At 38.3% G+C, this 18,099-nt stretch overlaps 1 protein-coding gene across 2 annotated transcripts; it reads right to left on the bottom strand.

The window, feature by feature from the left end:
- Positions 1-2,238: 2,238 nt before the first annotated feature.
- Positions 2,239-17,480, bottom strand: LOC121747786 (rRNA biogenesis protein RRP5-like). 2 transcript variants are annotated; one of them, XM_042141903.1, is made up of 40 exons: positions 17,210-17,480; positions 15,566-15,777; positions 14,688-14,831; positions 14,400-14,573; positions 13,947-14,046; positions 13,464-13,561; positions 13,265-13,387; positions 13,114-13,185; positions 12,850-12,942; positions 12,288-12,401; positions 12,082-12,201; positions 11,532-11,747; positions 11,344-11,418; positions 10,771-10,907; positions 10,503-10,637; positions 10,224-10,369; positions 10,053-10,118; positions 9,659-9,765; positions 9,457-9,537; positions 9,099-9,173; positions 8,914-9,015; positions 8,417-8,585; positions 8,193-8,341; positions 7,839-7,922; positions 7,650-7,750; positions 6,777-6,927; positions 6,574-6,648; positions 6,327-6,477; positions 5,549-6,131; positions 5,310-5,370; positions 5,022-5,167; positions 4,770-4,953; positions 4,557-4,655; positions 4,022-4,389; positions 3,720-3,896; positions 3,507-3,603; positions 3,235-3,390; positions 2,925-3,155; positions 2,750-2,833; positions 2,239-2,505 (listed from the first exon to the last, which is right to left on the bottom strand). In XM_042141903.1, exons 1-40 carry the CDS (start codon positions 17,328-17,330, stop codon positions 2,401-2,403), a joined length of 5,682 nt encoding a protein of 1,893 aa, XP_041997837.1. In that variant the 5' UTR covers positions 17,331-17,480; the 3' UTR covers positions 2,239-2,400. The 2 variants fall into 2 exon arrangements, with proteins under 2 accessions (XP_041997837.1, XP_041997836.1); XM_042141902.1 differs by having other exon boundaries at positions 13,464-13,582.
- Between the last annotated feature and the right edge of the window lie 619 nt (positions 17,481-18,099).

Consider the following 18,099-nt stretch of genomic DNA (forward strand, 5'->3'; position numbering starts at 1 on the left):
TATTTGAGGGCCCCACTGTCCTTTTTTCATCCATCCCTTAACTAAGGGACGGAACCTGCAACGCTCCGTCCCTTAACCGTCTCTATACCGTCCCTTAATTACTATTCATTCAATTTCATTTATAATTTTTTTTTCAACCCAATTCAATTTAAACAAACACACTTTATTAAAATTAAAACAACATTACAACTTAAAATTAAAAAAAAACGAAGACATAATTAAAATTCTAAAAAAATAAAAATGACATAATTTAATCTGCTCCGCCAAAGTTTTCCCAAATGTGCTCAATTAGATCCTCTTGGAGTTGGGTGTGGGCGCTAGAGTCGCGTGTCCTTGCCCGAATAGCCAACCGTTCTTGTATAGACGGATGCGCTCCACTTCGCGGCGGACTACTTGCGGTTGAGCTTTCGGGGGATTCGGGGTCGAACCAATTTCCCGCATCGGGTCCTTCGTCTCGGACAATCATGTTGTGCAAGATTATGCACGTATACATGATGTCGACCATGCTCTCCATGAACCACGAACGAGTCGGGGCTTTGATGATGTTGAAGCGCGCTTGGAGAACCCCGAACGCCCTCTCCATATCCTTGCGCGCAGCCTCCTGCTTCTGTGCAAAAAGAGCCTGCTTTGGGTTCGCAGGCCTGCCGCACGTCTTCACGAAGGTCGGCCACTTCGGGTAGATGTCGTCGGCGAGATAGTACCCCATTTTATACCGCCGGTTGTTGGCGACGAAGTTGATGGCCGGCGCTTTACCATCCAAAACTTCGGTAAAGAGGTCGGACTGTTGGAGCACGTTTACGTCGTTGTTCGAGCCAGGAACCCCGAAGTACGCGTGCCAGATCCAAAGCCGGTAGTCGGCAACGGCCTCGAGTACAACGGTTGGGTGGGTGCCTTTGTGGCCGCTCGTGTAGGACCCCCTCCAAGTCACCGGGCAATTCTTCCATTGCCAGTGCATGCAATCGACACTGCCAAGCATCCCGGGGAATCCGTGCACTTGTTCGTGCAGGTTGAGGAGGAACTGACAATCCTCCGTGGTTGGCCTCCGGAGAAATTCGTCACTGAAGGCTGCCCGGACTCCTCTGCAGAAGTTGAGCAAGCACATGCGCCCAGTGGTGTCTCCGATGTGCAGGTATTCGTCGAATATGTCGGTCGTTTGTCCAGTCGCAAGCTGTCGGATGGCTGCAGTACATTTCTGCAGCGTCGTGTGGCTGGGACGGCCGACCGCGTCGAACCCTTCTCGGAAGAACTCTTCCCTGGCCGCCAAAGTATTCGCTATGTGGAGAAATAGCGGTTTCCGCATGCGAAAACGGCGACGGAAGTAGGTATCTCCCCAAATCGGGTTATCGCAGAAGTAGTCGCGTACTAACCGTGCGGCGGCTTCCTCCCGGTTCCGATTGATGTACTTCCGGGAGCGTCGTGGGGGTGGCGCGGCTTCCTCCGCCTCTCGTCGTCGATCTTCTTCGAGTGATTGTTCCATTAATTGACGCATTTGCTCAAAAGGATCCATTTGTTTGAGTTGATTGAAGATGGAAATTGGAGTGATAGAGAGGATTTGAGAGGAATAGATGTGTGCTTGTGTTTGAAATGAGTATGAAATATGATTATTTATAGAGTAAAATATATTAAAAAAATTAAAAAAAAACGAAAATAAAAATTTAACGGTAATATTACCGTTTGAATTTTTTTTAATTTATTAAAAGTCGAATTTAAAAAAAACGATTTATTGCGTCATCAGTGACGACGCCCACTCGCGGGCCAGCGAGTGGGCGTCACGCACGCATGGGGACGAGACACGTGTCGCTGACGCGTGGCGGGCCAGCGCGTCCCGTGTCTCGACGAGACGGGCTACGGGACGAGACGGGCGCAGGCTAGGGACGGGATGGTCGCTGCAACGCGTCCCGCGGAGGACCCGTCCCTCCGGGACGAGACGCGAGCCCGGCGCAGGACGCGTAGTGGATGGTATCCACCGGTCCAATTTCAGCATCACTAGTTAATAGTACTCCATCTTTAATTTATTGTACATTCCCACTAAAATTCGAGGGAGAGAACAAAAAAATGGTCTTAGAGGGAGACGCAACGAAAAAACATTCTGTGTATTGTTATACTACCCCATTCACAAAAGATAGTCTTAGAGGGAGACAGAAGGAAAAAAGACATTTTTCATGCAAGGAGGTAGTATTTGTCTATGTATTTAACAGACTACTTTTTCGGTGAGCTCATTCAATCTGGATCGAAGAATTTTAGAAATTCGAACTCGAATATATTTGATAAATGTAGTACTACAAAATTGGCAGAAAAATACAACATTTCAAGTTTCAGAGCTGTGTGCCTCGTCATGTGATTCTAACACAAAATATAAGATACTACTACAAAACTGCGTCGGAAAAGCAAAAGTAATGTTCAATCAAGAGTGGCTACATATTCCATAGCCTTGGCCTTGACAGATTCAACGTATTGTTCGTCACCGGTGGACTTCTCGTACTGGAGATACTTGTTGAACAAGAACTGCACAGCCATTGTTATTGTTGTTAGATTATAGTGTGTGTAGATCCATCATATACATGCATTTATACTTATAATAAAGGAAATGATTCAAATGAATACATCTTGTTCGTAAAAACGCTTGCATTGTAGATTGCACTCAGCAAATATTGCAAATTGCAATGTACAAGTTCAGTGCAAGCTTCTCACAAATAAGAGGTTTCTATTTGAATCTGATTAAGTCGTTACAAGTGGAAGCTCAGTCTACCTTCATCTTCTTTGGGGGAAGGCTCAAACTTATTGCTCTCTCAAATAGTGCACGGATCAAATCTGTATCACCAACCCGGATCTCCTGTTCATTCAACAAAACCACATGTATGCATGTTACAACCAAATCCAATAATGTCTTAATCTCTTGGAGATTAGTTGGAAGAGAGTGTTACTTGATCGAGGTACACGCTCCATAAATCTGTTCTCTTGGGATACTCCCTCAGCATCTTCTCAAACAAGGATCTTCCTCTGTCTGGAACCCCACATTTGAACTCTAGGATGGCCGTCTGCGTTATGAATTTTATGTGCTTGTGACGGGGGAGGCTCTTCAGACCCCGTTCCACCACCGACTGAACCCCATCACCATTTTTCTTCACAAGAGACTGAATCTTTCTCAACCACACCTGAATACCACAATATGCTTACTTACTACAGTTCAAATGGCTATGTCAATGGATATTTTTAACAAGAATTACTCTATACCTTGCACGAATGCTTGAACTTTCTACTCATCTTGTTAAGAAGATCATCAGCCAATTTAAGTTGTTCCGTTCTCTCATACATGCCTAGAAGCGCTAGATTCACCTTTTTTGGGTCACAGTACTGCAATGCTCTCTCAAATATTTTTTGAACAGCCTCCTGATAAAGGATAATTGGAATTAAGACGCTACTAATCGAAATGTCATCTAAAAATGGTCAAAATGCAAAAGAAATCTTCAACATTTTAAAGCGCGAAATGTTTTAAAGACTATTACCTCTGGAGGATTGCCGTACTCATTTTCTAAGTTGAAGTAAGCAACCCAGATATTCAGCTTCTCGGACTCTTCTCGGATATTTATTGTTCTCAATGCCCTAAAACAGCAATTGCATATCATGAGTTCATCACAAACACACACACAGGCTAGAGACGCTCTTCATGCTAGGAGAAATTGTTCTCATGCACCTCAAATAAAAAATGCCAACTATACCTTTCAGCAATTGACCGTGCCTTCTCAATATCTGCCAAAGAGAGCTTAAATGCCATATACTTTATCCATATAAAGCTGCTATTTGGAGAACTCCGAATAAGTTTCTCAAATTCTTCGGCACTCCTCGGGATATCTTTTTCTAGAAGCCTCTCTTCAGCAGCTCTTATTTCTCGTTCCCTTCACAAAAGAAGCATCAGAAAGTCAAACTCCAATGCTATAAGGCAACCATCATAAAGCATAAGTAAAAGTATTAATCCAAATTTAAACAGAATTAGAGCAACATTCTTGTAGAGCTCCAATACCTTTCTTCTCTAGCTCTCTTTTTTGTTTTCTTATCGGTTTTCTCTTCATTGCCATCTGTAACATCCACTACACTTTCACTAATATCACCTTGAATATCTAAGCTTTCTATATCATCCAGTTGGACCTCAAGTGGTGGCACAAGAGCCCTGGATTCTGCATCAGCTAGTAGAGGTATATGATCAGCATCAGATCCATTTTCCATGTCCTCTGAGCTGCTCTGGGATAGTGATGGCTCAGATGTTGTAACCGAACCATTCATGCCAACGGTAACATCAATGCTTTGCCTTGAAGGTGTCGTAGAACCTCCCTCGCCTGCTATATATGAGTTCTTCATTCCCAAGGAAACTCGATTTCTCTCTTTATCCACCTATAAGAAAAGGTAGGAAATGTAAGAATAGATATCAAGTTATCAACAAAGAGTGATGTCAAGGAAACTCGATTTCTCTTGGACAATAAGGCACAATGCTTTTACATTTTGAAAGATACTGAAGTGAGCAAGTAAGTTACAGGAAACTTGATAACTAGAGGAGTAACCTTCAGAACTTTTGCTGTCACTATCTCTCCTGCTTTAAACTTTGCTGGTAGATCATCGACATGATCATCAGAAAGCTCTGAAACATGGCACAGACCAACCTAGGTGAAAGTATAACATAAGAAATTTTACAAGAATGATAATTAAAAATATATAATCAGGCATAGGAACTGAGAGTTGGAAGCAGGAATATCAAAGGAAACCAATTCACTTACAACATTTGTCTGATCTATGGATATAAACAGCCCATAAGACTCAACCCGCTTGACTTTTCCATTGATAATATCTCCCACCATAATTTGGTTTAAGTGATTAGCATTGGACTTTGGAGCGTCGACAGCACTTGAAGTCCGAAGGGTAACTTCAGCACGCTTTGATAATGGCTCCACCGAAAGTACCCTGCAGAAGATGTGTCAATGTGGCATACTGGCATAAACAGAAAGATGTTCCATTAAGATTATACTTACTTCCCAGTCACAAGTTGTCCAATTGAGAAATCCTTCTCAGGATTTTCAATAAAGTCGTCTGACAAATTTGAAATGAGGATTCTGGCATCAATATTCCGTGAAAGCATAATAAAACATCCTTTTTTGGACACATTTTTAACATAACCCTGCAGCATACCGGAATGCAGTAAATAACTAATATATTCATGTACATTAGGACACAGTTCAATATATTCGAACTTGACATGGCAAGAACTTCATAAGTATATGAATAATCAATAATCAATTGTTGGAGAATTGATATAGTACATGTACTGCCATATCAGGATGAAAGTCTGTTATTGTGTCCACACGTCGAGTAGAAGTATGCCTGCAAATGATAAAACTTGAAATTGAGATTTTCCCATATTCCCCAAAGGGTTATCAGCAGAATGCGTAGAAATTGAAATGCGCGGGGAATTATAAATTCTATGATGCCAAAAAGCAAGCATATAAATAGCACTTCAAAACAGCTACAACTCACAAATCATCTAGGTAAAATGTCTTACCCTGAAGCATCTTGTGCTGATCGGAGGGATAAGTCAACATGGACACTCCCCTTGAAAGCATGGTTAATTTCCAAGACCCTACATTTCACAAATTGTCCTTCCTGATAACCAGAAAGTGGATTTGAGACCCATGCATCAGTCAGTTCAGTAAAATGAACTTTGCCGTAATGGTGCTGATCAATTTGGACCAGCAATCCTCCAACACCAGGAAGGATTTTAGAAATCCTGCCACCTACAACACTTCCTTGAACTAACTGACATAATGAATGACGATCAGAATCAGCTTCTTTGAGTTTCCCAGAAGCAGGTGGTGCACGCAAGGCTACACGAAGTAACTTCTTCTCCTTATTCACATTTATTACGAATCCTGAAACAGCTTTGCCCACATAAAATCTCTTCTGGAAATCCACAAGTTCACAGGGTTCACTTGAAGAGTCAAGAATATACAGCTGCGCCATAAACTCTCTAGAAACAGTCAGCCAGGCCCACTCAGGGTCGATCTTATACACAAAACCATAAACACGTTGTCCGTAGGAATAGTTTATGTCTTCAGAAGATAATGATTTACTCATTTCAGTATCTCCTGTATAACAAATGCAATTTACTCACGTTTACCGCAAAATAAAAGGAAGAAATATGAATAAATGGAAATCAAACAATATGCATGGCTGCTGGTAATTTGCCATCTTAAGAAACAGTACTGATGTCTTACCACTGTACAAAAAGAACTATTCTAAGCATGCTAAATGTGAACATTAGATCAGATGATGTCCCTTACCTTTAAGTAAAGATGGCTTAACTGACAAATCCCATCCATGATATCCCCTACTACTCTCTGTCCTATTACCCTTCGAAACTATCCTTGCAGTCAGTTTTTGACCAACTCTGTATTCACTGAAGGGACTTTCATCAGAGTTATCATCCGTTGCCTGCAAAATCCATTCAAAATCATGATTTCCAGACTTTCCAATAGAAAATCACAGTGACTCCTATTCTTGACAATAAGCGACTGAAGGATTTCCAACCTCAGTTATATGTATTCTTCCATTAAATCCAGAACCAAATTTTACTCGAAGTTCAAGCGGCTTTGTTTCAGAAATCTGTAAATCAAAGGCGGCATTCAAGTCAGTTGAAGAACAAAACCAAAGATTGCCAAAATATAGCTCAGACCCACTAGTAAATCTGCAACCATATGGTTCCCAATTCAGAATAATGACACTATACCAACCTCTGCTTGAACAAGAGATCCAACATCATAACTAGACTTCTTTGCACGCTTAGAACTGGATGTCTCCATGCCATCACTCAAGGACTTGAGAAGCAGTAGCAATCTCCCTCCAGTTGTCGGACCTGGAAGAGCCATTACAGTGGCCGTGACACTGCACCCGAAAGTAGCAAAAAAAATAACAGGTCAAATTTATGAGTAGAGAATTTACAGAACATGTTCTTCAGTTCAATGAACTGTTTCTGGATTATCATCAGCTTCATCCTATAAAAGCTCAAGAGATTCAGCACTATTCCCTTGGCCTGGGATCCAAGCAATCAAAAGTTTCAACAAATGCTACATTTACTTTCATTGATAAAAAAACTGGATACATAGGATATTAGAATTAATCTCACTAGATCCATTGTATATACTTGAATGGAGACTTTTTTGTATACTATAATGAAATAGTAATCATTTAATACTCTCGACCAATTTTGTACACTTTAATGCACTAAGAACAGTGGGATATCGAAAGGCAAGGGATACATCTTCAATTCACATGTTTATCTAGGTAACTTCCACCCATACCTTAAAGGTGTGATAGCAATTGGTGTACACGGTTTGTACCATGATTTTCAACACAAATTAACACAACTATCCTCATAATTGAGAAACCAACAGTTTTGATTAGGTTATTTTAGTACTCCTAAATAAAGTACTCTAATCTAGACAATAAAAAAGAAAAAGAACACAAAAAAACATGAGCATTGGAGCTCACATGCTATCTGAAGTAAGAAGTTACCTATTAAAGACAATGATGTAAAAAGCACGCTTTTCTTAACTCGATTTCACTAAAAGTATGAGCATTGCTTTAGAAGAGCATTTGGCCATTACCTCTGTCCGTGGGAAAACTGTGTAGTCGGAAATCTCTGGGTATTGTAATCTGTCAATGATGCATAACCTATCGAGTAATTATATGCTGGAAAAGAGAGAACCTGTTCAGAGAAAGAGGGGGAAACGTTTAACACATCCTTAAGTAAGTATCAAAACCAAATGAACAATATAAAACAAAACATTGCTTACCAAATAATTTTCCTTTACAATCTCAACAATTGCATTAACCACTTGATTATCCTCCAACTCCTTATGGGATTCTCTTTTGCGCTTCTACAAACAATAACATACTAATGAAGTACGTGGAATGGGAAGGAAGAAGAGTACTGGTTTCATAACCCACACAAAACAGCTGACATTTAATTAAACAGGAACAATTCAAAAAAAAATTGGCAACAACTACTACACTTTTTCCAATGATAAGGCGCAACTTAGTTGGTAAGACGCTTCTCCTCCAGTCAATAGATCAGGGGTTCGAGTCACCACGGGGGTATAAAACCATTATTGATCTTAAAAAAATATACTTTTTCCTTGGAGACAGACCTTTTTAAGCGTTTTTGAAGCAGAACTCTCTTCCTTTGTTTTATTTATGAGCTCTGGCTTTAATGATAGATCTACAAGGCGTTCAACCCTGGAAACATCAAGAACTGCAGCTCGAACAACAGAGTGCTTTTCCAAGGTGGTTTCAGCCACTGCAAAGGATAATATCCTGAAAATCAATTTTCAACAAGAATAAAGATATTATGAATTTTAGGCCAGTGACTTACAGTGATAATGTGAGATAAAGCCAAAGACATCACTATATTCCTGGAAGCTGATAACAACACCAAAATCTTTAATTTCATGTACTTTTCCTTCAATGACACTGCTAATACAGAATCCATTGGTCCATTTCAGCGGAAGGCCCTGAGAGTCTGATACTTGTAGCTCCGAAATCTGACCAAAATACAGCTGTGTAACATAAATATGTGCAACAAATAGCAATAGAACCAAAATAGATGGACTGTTGGCCAAAATTGACAATGGAAAAGGAAATTACTTGCAAGGTGAAAGCTTACAACATTTATTTAATAAGATAAGTAATTCTATCACAACAAGAATATGTATTCCAGACAAACAAAAATTGAAGATATTACTAATCATATAACGGAATTCTCTATCCTAGTGCTTTCATTTTGACAGAAGGCTAAATAAATGGCTTGTGGCTCTTCTCGCACTGTGCTTCAGAGGGTTAGTCAGCGATTAACAAAATTTCAGGTGTTACCTTCTCTTCCAAAAGAAAGTATTCTTGTATGAAAGATGCATCAGTTGAAGAGCACAAAGACTGCTTCAGTGATAGTGTTATTCTACCCGTATCACTGGAAATCTGAAAATAGATTTGAAAGAACGATTAGAAGACAATCTCCTGAATTTTTCCATTTACAAACTAAATCTAGATGTTGTGCCTACATCCACAATGTTGCTTCGTACAGACTGCCCAACAAAGAAGACTTCAGAAAGATCTGATCTCCTGTCATCAGTAACCTGTAAAACATCCCAGAAAGTAGAAACACAAACAATATATCAAACATCAAACTAGCAGTCACACACAAAATATTAACAAAAAATGATACTCCCTCCGTCCCAAGATATTAGACTCGTATACCACTTTGGGGTGTCCCAGCATACTTGAGCCATTTCTATTTATGGTAAAAATCTACTTTATTACCAACTCCACTTACACCACTAAACAACACCTCCTAAATTCTTGTGCCAAAAGAAATGAGTCTAATATCTTGGGACGGAGGGAGTAATTATTTGTATATACCTTGCTTTTGGGAGCAAATCCAGTTAAACGTCCCATAAAGCGAACAAAGCAACCAGCGTCAATTATATTGCATATGTAACCCTGGGAGCAGATGAACATGAACCAAAAGGAAACGTTTATCAAGTCAATCCTCTACATGTTGGTATGGAAGGTGTTCATCTTGAATATTGAAGTAACACAATAAAGACACAAACATTCTTACATGAACCACAGAATGACAGCTAATTTGGCTAATTTCAGCAGGAAGCTGCTCGATTGAGTTAACCAGTGAATTCTTTGCTGTGAGTATCAGATTGTTTCCTTCAACATCTGCAATATTACATACAAAATATAAAAGCTCAACCATCAAAAACCTCAGCTCTTAGGCTATCTTTATACTAACAAACCACTTGCAGGTATCCAATCAATCTATCTTCATAAGGTAAATTATTGACATTAATTACTCAAATTGCACCCATACGACCTGTACCACATCCTATATGCTGCTTCCACCCCCACCCCTCAAAAAATTATGTGTACTATGACAAGCATAACACAAGAAAGTAAGTCTAAGACGAATCAATTAATAGGTGAAAAAAGAACAATGATGAGATTACCAAGAACCAAGAGTTTATCAAAATGGTATCCTGGCTTCATAACAGAAATCAACAAAGTGGCAAGACCTGTTAAAGTTAAAGAAAGGATTAAAAAATCATTGGACCTTCAGAAGTATGGGGCGTAGCAGAACATAGAGTTAATTTGAAAAGTAATCAAGAATTCTACACTACCATGGTGGTCTGCCAAATGTTCAAGAACTATGGTGCCTTTCATGCGACTTGATTCATGGACAGCCACTACTATTGTTTTGGTTGCTACACTCTCAACAACTCCAGAGACTAAACTGCCTGGTTTGATTAGTTCACCCTCAGATCCCCTGCCAAATTTAACATTCTTCAGGTGAATTCATCCATGATAAGCATGTAAGGAACATAGGAAGCTAGCAAATATAACATTACACAATTCACGATTCATGGACAGTTTTTATGCAAATATAATTGACAACAAACCTTGTGGGTGTGATGTTGAAACTGAGATTTATCCGGTGCGAGGCAGGAAGGCACTTGACAACTCTACATTTGACAACTTGTTCGACATGATACATAGAATGTATGTCACTGCCAGGACCCAAACCAAGTTCAGATCTGTAAAAACAGAAGCTCAAAGTTCAGCTAAAGTAAAATAATCAAACAAAACATTAAATTAGTTAACAATACTACAATACTAATAAAATCAAAACATCCATGACAAAAATTCCTCAAATGCTCTGAGACTAACCTAGGAGCAAATCCTTGAACCCCGTTGTAGAACCGAACGAAGCATCCATGCTTCTCGATCTTTGTAATCCACCCATGAGTGACTAACCCATCACTCCCATCCGCATAAGAACTAAGGATCTCAAGCTTCGATTTCACCTAAATGATCCCAGTACAAAAGAATTGGGGAAGTGAGACAGCAAGAAATAATAAAGATCTGATAGCACAACTTTCTCACTAACATATAAAAAACTACAGATGCATTTTAATAGCTACAATTTGCATCAAGCAATCATACTCTACTCTATCTAATGCATGGAATCGTAATTAATCATTTCAACATAGATCCTCATAGCAAACTGAAATAATGATCCAATTGTTACTTCCCAAATCAGAACTGCTCAGTAACAACATGGTGCTAGAATTTAAACATGCTGCTCTTTTCACACAAAACTTGAAAACTAATCCATTTGCTGAAAATAGCATCAAGCTTCAGTACTTCACACAAAGGTTAAATCACAAAAAGTGGCATATCTCTGAACATACAATAGGCTAAAAGGTAGTAGCAGAAAAATATACGCTGGGAAGGACGTACAAGAGTTTTCTTGTGTGTAACTGTTATTCTCTTGGACTTGCAACCGAGAACACGAAAAACTAACTCCGTTCCCACCTGAAAATGAATATACAAGGAAGATAATTAAAATTCCAAAAAAGCATCCAAAGGACCATCTGCTCCACAAAAAATGCAACAATGGCTCTCATACATGGGACAAGATTAACAACCTCAAACTTCTTCCTGGGCTTTGTAATCTCAAACTCTGACATATGGCGGAGGGGACATAGTGCTTTCACACCACTAAACCCTAGACATAGTGCTTTCACACCACTAGCAAGTTGAACAATAGCACCAAAACTGTCGATTGCAATAACTTTAGCTTTTACAACCATTCCCGGCTTCACATCAGAGTGAGTGAAAACTGAGCCTTCAAATGCACTAGTCTGTTTGAAGAAAAAATAAAGGGATAAGAAAATAATGTTGCAAATTGCAAAAATGAAGTAAACATCAAACAGATAAGTGAAAATATTTTGCCATCCGTCCCAAATCTTTACTTTGTAACATTTCCCTCGAGTTGTGTACCCAAGAAGAAAAATTTGCTGGATAGTGAACAAGAGGTTGTTCTGAAAGTACATGTCAACAAAACACCTGCCAGCTTAGCTGTCTCCACTAATCTCAAATGAGATATTGTTATTGCTTAACGCAATATTTTCTATAATCCTATTTTGAACTGTAAAAAGTACAAAGGATAATTATTAAAATATGGAGCCAAACAACCTTTAGAGTAGCAGTTGCAAGCCCTTCCAAGTGCCTATATCCCAGTATCCTGGCACGGGCAGAGCTACCTTCCTTAAAGATCTTATCCAATTTAACTTCCTTATCAGCTACATCATTTACCTGAAATTCGCATAGATCAGTAATAACAAGACAAGTTCACAACCATAAAGTTAACAGGCATAAGAAGTATATTGTGATGAACTTACATTGACATAAGCAGGGGTCGGAAATGGTTCAGTAGGAACTTCAAGAAGAAGGCCTGACCCTTTATCAACCCTGACTACTTTGCATTGTTCAAAAATGTCTCCAACCTTAACTAGCTGCATAACAAATATTTTCAAACGAGGAAGGAATTGTTACTTAGTGTGAGATGATAACTCAGCCGTATCATGTGCAAGGACAGAAGAAAGAAGGAAGAAGCTTACTTGAGCTTCGGAGTTTCAGTGACCGTTAGATGAGGTCTTAGTTTGGGGATTTAATCTGAACCGTTGGATCTAAACTAGCTGTTGATCCTATTAGTTTTAAATAGAGTTGTTTAGTTTGTTAAACAGTTAGTTTTTCCCAATTTAATTGTAATCTTTCAGCTTATCTTTCTCGACGAAATAACATTCCTTTCGTTCTTCGCATTCATTCTTGTTCTATCAATTCTTGCTCACACACACAGATTTCACCACAATTCTAACACTTATTAGAAAGCAGAAATTTGTACTTCAACAAACTATAAAGGAAGTACAAAGAATGCAGCACTAGTAGCATGAACAAACTTACAGATGTTGAAGCTTTATTACTGACAAGCTGAGGACTCAATGTCAAACCAACAGCTCTAGTTGAAGGGTCGATAAACAAGATGCGAGCATTAAACTACAGAACAATCACAAGAGATCACAATCATGATATGGAAAATTAGAAGTCAGAACCACTTTGACAAATTAAAAAATCTTTGTACCACCCAGGTGGTATTGGCATAAGTTCATGCTAAACAGCTAAAAGAAGATCACAGTTTGATCCCCAAAAAATGGATAACAGCATTACCTTAATATTTTTAGCATAATCATTCTTCCATTTTGAAGATGGAAAAGTTTTGTCTAGATTAAATATATCAACCTGTACATGATCAAAGACAAATCATATAAAAGATATAAAAGATACTATTTTGGTAAAAACAACAAAGATGTTGACATACAGTTCCAGTGAAGTATGTAAGAAAGGATAGCAAAATGCCGTTTTCGAGAGTTGATTGCACACGAGCATTAACCATCATGCCAGGAACAAGAAGATCGATTGAAATACCCTTAAGCTCTTTGGTCTGCACATATGTTTGTTGATTAAAAGGATGGTATTTTAGGAAACAAAGGAATAGAATGGCAATAGAATATACGTACCACATATTTTGATACCACATCCATATCGGAACTCATATGGACTACCTTTCGAGATCTGTCCACACTTTTAACAATCCCTTGTAAAAGCTGCCCTATGCCTACATTAATGTTTCTTCCCTCTGCAGCGTAAACAGATATAGGATATGAAGCGTCTAGTAAAGGATAAATTAACATCACCTCCAGTATGCTACAAGATATTATCTAATTAGTTGCACGAAACAATAATCAAGGTAACCCACAGCCCCGCACTAAATCAAATTAACAAGTTGTAACTGACCAAATACTTAAAGCTAATAGGTGATGGTACTGAGTACTGACCTAACCTAACCAGATTTACAAAGAATGGAGATGGATAAGCTATTACCAAGGCAATTACATATTCCCCTCAAATTGCTCAATATAAACGGAGCTCGAATGCCATCTACCCTAAAGCTAAGTCTGCTTGTAAACAAACTGTAGAAGCAGGGTAGACTATTGGATTACCAGATTGATTTTTCTTTGGCATAAATCCAGCAAAAGCGGGCAACCCAAAGTGAAGCATAAAACCATGATCCTCTATGCTCTTCACATATGCACTTAGCACCTGCATAAAAAAACATGTAAAAGTTTGTCACGCAAAAAGCTGCAATACTTAAGACAGAATTTAGATAACAATATACAACTATTAGTATCAAAAGGTGAAAACAAAAGACTCACTTACACTTGACAGATTTTAAAAAAAACTGCATACATAATATGAAAAAGAAATCGGAATCTAAACTGCCGGTTTAGAGTTCATTCCTTTTATCATGCAACTTACGATGAGCAGGGCTAGTAACAGTACAGGAAGTCATATAATGTAAAACTAGTGTACATTCAAAAATATATACCATCATGGACAGCAAAAAACAACCATATGAAACTTTTTCAAGCTAAAATAGCAGTTCGATGGGTTACCATTCCTTCTTGAATAGAGTCCAGATTTAAGCTTTTGTGCAATACAGATAGGCGCAGAGAAAGCCAGATCTTTCTCTTTGCTAATTCTTTCTTATCATCATCCACTTGCAAAACCACACAAGATACAAGCTGCCCTTTCTGGTAAATTCGAGAAAGGAAGCTATTATCCACATCCTGCCATATGGAATAGAGTCAAATATATTAGAAAAAGAATGAGTAATTAGCAAAATTCATCATCTCATTAGCTGATATCTCTTCTTTAGAAATATTAGTGGAAGGAGAAAATACCCCATTGACTTCATCACTGGAAATGGGATCAAATGCATCACATGCACGAACCAGTCCCCTCAAGCCTCCAGGAAGGCTAACTATGATATCTTTCTCATTAACTTCAGCAATTACGCCCCATAGTTTCATTCCCGATGACACATTCTGAAATACATAAGGAAGTAATACTATAATTTTATCCCCGGATAAAGGAAAATCACCGTGGTATACAAATTAACATTACTCAATAAGAAATACAGTATGTAAGAAAATATGAATTATCATTCTCAATGATCAATCAAGTTGGCCTCCAATATTCTGCAAAGATTAAGTTGCCAGCGGAACTAAAAGATAGAAACTGCGAAATACTACATAATAAATATGCATTAGCGAAACAAGAACTACATATATGGATATAGGTAGTTGGACCTCCAAAATAATCATTACTGGTGGAAGTCAACCGGGAACAATCATGTGCTTTTTGATAAATAAATTGGGCTAACACAAAAATGTATGAACAGATAAGTTGAAGATGTCACATTAAATTTCCAAATCATGTTTGACCACAATTTGTGTCCTGTTCTACCTAGCTATAGAAGACCAAGAATAATTTCCAGAAAATTAGTCACTTCAAACAACTTACAAAGATTATCTTCGTATCAAAGTAAAAGCAACATGAGCATCTAAAATTTTCTGGGGATTTTTAGATAAAATTTAACAAGACAAAAGTGCTTTTTTGCAAATTGAATGCCACCAAGTGCAATAACTTTTTAATGAATGTGCTCATACACTAACTCTTCATTGCATTAGTAGAGGCATCAAAACAGAGCAGATAATACCCCACCCCAGTGCATTAAATAATGTAAGAAAAATGAGGAATAAAGCAAACAAGAGCATACCTTTAAAGTGATTTTATTAGCAAACCTTGGCAATTTCCCTGTAATTCCATCTCCAAATAGCAACCCTAGATCATCCTCTGTCGAATTATCCTTATGTTGCACCCTTTTTTCCTTCTTTCTTTTCTTTAGGACTCTAATCTCTGTCTCAAAGTCCTTCTCCACTCCTTCCCTAGCCTCATTTCTCTCTTCCCTACTAAGTAAAGTCCCCCCTCCTAACTCACAAAATATGATTAAAAATGAGAAAGTTTAAATAGCATACATTAACAAGGGAGTACAATGGAATTGGCATAATCCTCACTCTTTAATTAACATGTCAAATAATACTGATACAAATTGAGATGTGTTAAAAGAGACCTTCTATTTTCATTTTCAATTATCTTGAAACAAATTCGAAATGGAAACAGTAGCATATAAACACAGGGGTGGATTGGGGGTTAGCTGGGGGAGAGCAGCACCCTCCTCTGATTTTTTTCTTTTAAAACCTTATAATTAGGTATTTTGCCGAGCATTTCGGACTTTAGCTCTCCCAAACTATATTCCAGCATACACCCTGTATGTACGGATGTACCTCATTCTGACCATACCTAATTACCTTATTGCCACAACCATAAAATGTAGAAATAAAATTTCCAGTTATTTAACATACCAATAGGTCTCGCCAAGATGATATCAGATAACATAAATAAATGACAACCTCACAAACACACAAGACTATTATAGAATATCAATTAAACTTCATATTCAATATGAAGCATACAATATACAACCGGGGATTCAACTAGTAGTATTCTATTTCACCATCGCCTATCAAATTACATGCAACATGACATAAAAATGTAATTGGACTAGGAAAGAGATGATACTCAGTTGTTATCAACTCTGCATATAACATAGAGACATTTATTCATGATTCCACAAACTCAATATCCATGATCTCTTGGCTGTCAACAACATGCATTTTCTTGAGAATATGAAGCAGTAGATAGCCAGTATCCAACCACCAAAAATAATTTCTTAACACTAATCAACCGGTTAGCTACATTTTCAAACATTAGAAAACAAATAAAATAATGATAGTGTCACATCCAAATTCAACATTATTACTAACAAACCATTAAGTATAATGAATTACCAGATAGGCAATTTTTCCTTCTTTCAAGTTTTCCATTATGTCATCGATTGAAGTTTTCGGATTATATCAGTTGTAAATCGCCCAAAGGTTGTAAGTAAGTAACCTAATGATATTTTTATTTCTGTAAGGAAGAGTAGCCAAGTACAAACATAAATGTCCTCGTCTAGCTCTGCCTCCAAGTGTCAAGTTCCAACACCTGTATTGTGCTTTATTCTCCATTCTATATTTTTCCTGCTTTATGTTTTCCACAGTCCATCTCATTCAATTGCTAACTACATATGTGTGTCTAACTACATGAAGGAACCTCACAAAAGCATTCCAATTATCTTTCGTTTTCAATCAAAGTTATGCTGGCAATTTTATTACATTTAGCAACTTACTCATGCATTCCCTATAAGCAAACAGAAAAATCTAGTATATGCCACACTTCGATTTTGAAAGCAATGCACCGGATAACCATCAATAATTCTCAATGAGCATGCACCACGGAGAGGGTAAAAAGTGAGAAGAACCTCTTGGGAAGTCGGGAGCATCGTCTTCGAGCTGAAGAGGCAACTGTGACGAAGCAATGGGGCGGCCACAAGGTCTTTCCGAGCTAGGTTTCGAGTTAAATTTCTTCGCAGGCGGCGCCATTCCTCAGCAATCCGCCAAATAGAGGAAAATAATTCTCGATAAAGAGCTATCAGTCCTCAGAGTTGCGAGAAAGACAGCGGAGAGAGAGGAGAGGAGCGGCCGAAAGAGAGGGTTATTCAGGGTTTATGAAACCTATTTATTTTACCAATACCAAATCCATCATATTCGCAAATTTTCACAATAAACATTGGCAAGTTCTCACACGCGCAGCGCTGGGAAAGGGGAATCGGAAATGTTGGGCTATAAAATGGAATTTTAATTATTTAAATGGGGCTTCTTAATTTAATTCTGGCCCATTATTGTCGCTACTAAATCGTACTACACACGTATTATAGGGAGTAAAGCCCAATTAACATCAATCTGTTGAGATATATAAGAGAAACGGGTCACACTAGATAAGACCGAGAAACGGGTCATACTAGATAAGACCATTAAATGCAATTTAAATGTGTCTATCTATCAATTCAAACATACCTTTAATAATTGAGTGAACTGCACAAAAGGCCCTAACTTTTCGTTGTGAAACAGCAGAGACCCCTAACATTTAAAAATCCCACCAAATGGATTTAACAAAATATGTAATCACAAAACGTGTTTTTTCAGACCATAACACCCTCAGGGCTTGGAAGGGCAAAATCGCCCTTTTGTATGTCTGCCACTGCTGCATGCAGTGTTGATGGGATGGCGAAAAGTTGATGTGACAGCAAAGCATGGGTCTTGTCCCCTATTATTTTCCCACGCTCGGACCTGCATTGTAATTTCCAGTATT

The sequence above is a fragment of the Salvia splendens genome, chromosome 9 (assembly GCF_004379255.2).
Source record: "Salvia splendens isolate huo1 chromosome 9, SspV2, whole genome shotgun sequence".
Lineage (NCBI taxonomy): Eukaryota > Viridiplantae > Streptophyta > Magnoliopsida > Lamiales > Lamiaceae > Salvia > Salvia splendens.

Coding starts and splice junctions, on each gene's coding strand:
- LOC121747786 (XM_042141902.1), bottom strand. CDS start 17,330: ATGGCGCCGCCTGCGAAGAAATTTAACTCGAAACCTAGCTCGGAAAGA. Junction 13,583..13,946: donor GCCAAAGAAAAATCAATCTG/GTAATCCAATAG, acceptor TTTACGCTGCAG/AGGGAAGAAACATTAATGTA. Junction 2,506..2,749: donor TTCCCCCAAAGAAGATGAAG/GTAGACTGAGCT, acceptor ATGGCTGTGCAG/TTCTTGTTCAACAAGTATCT.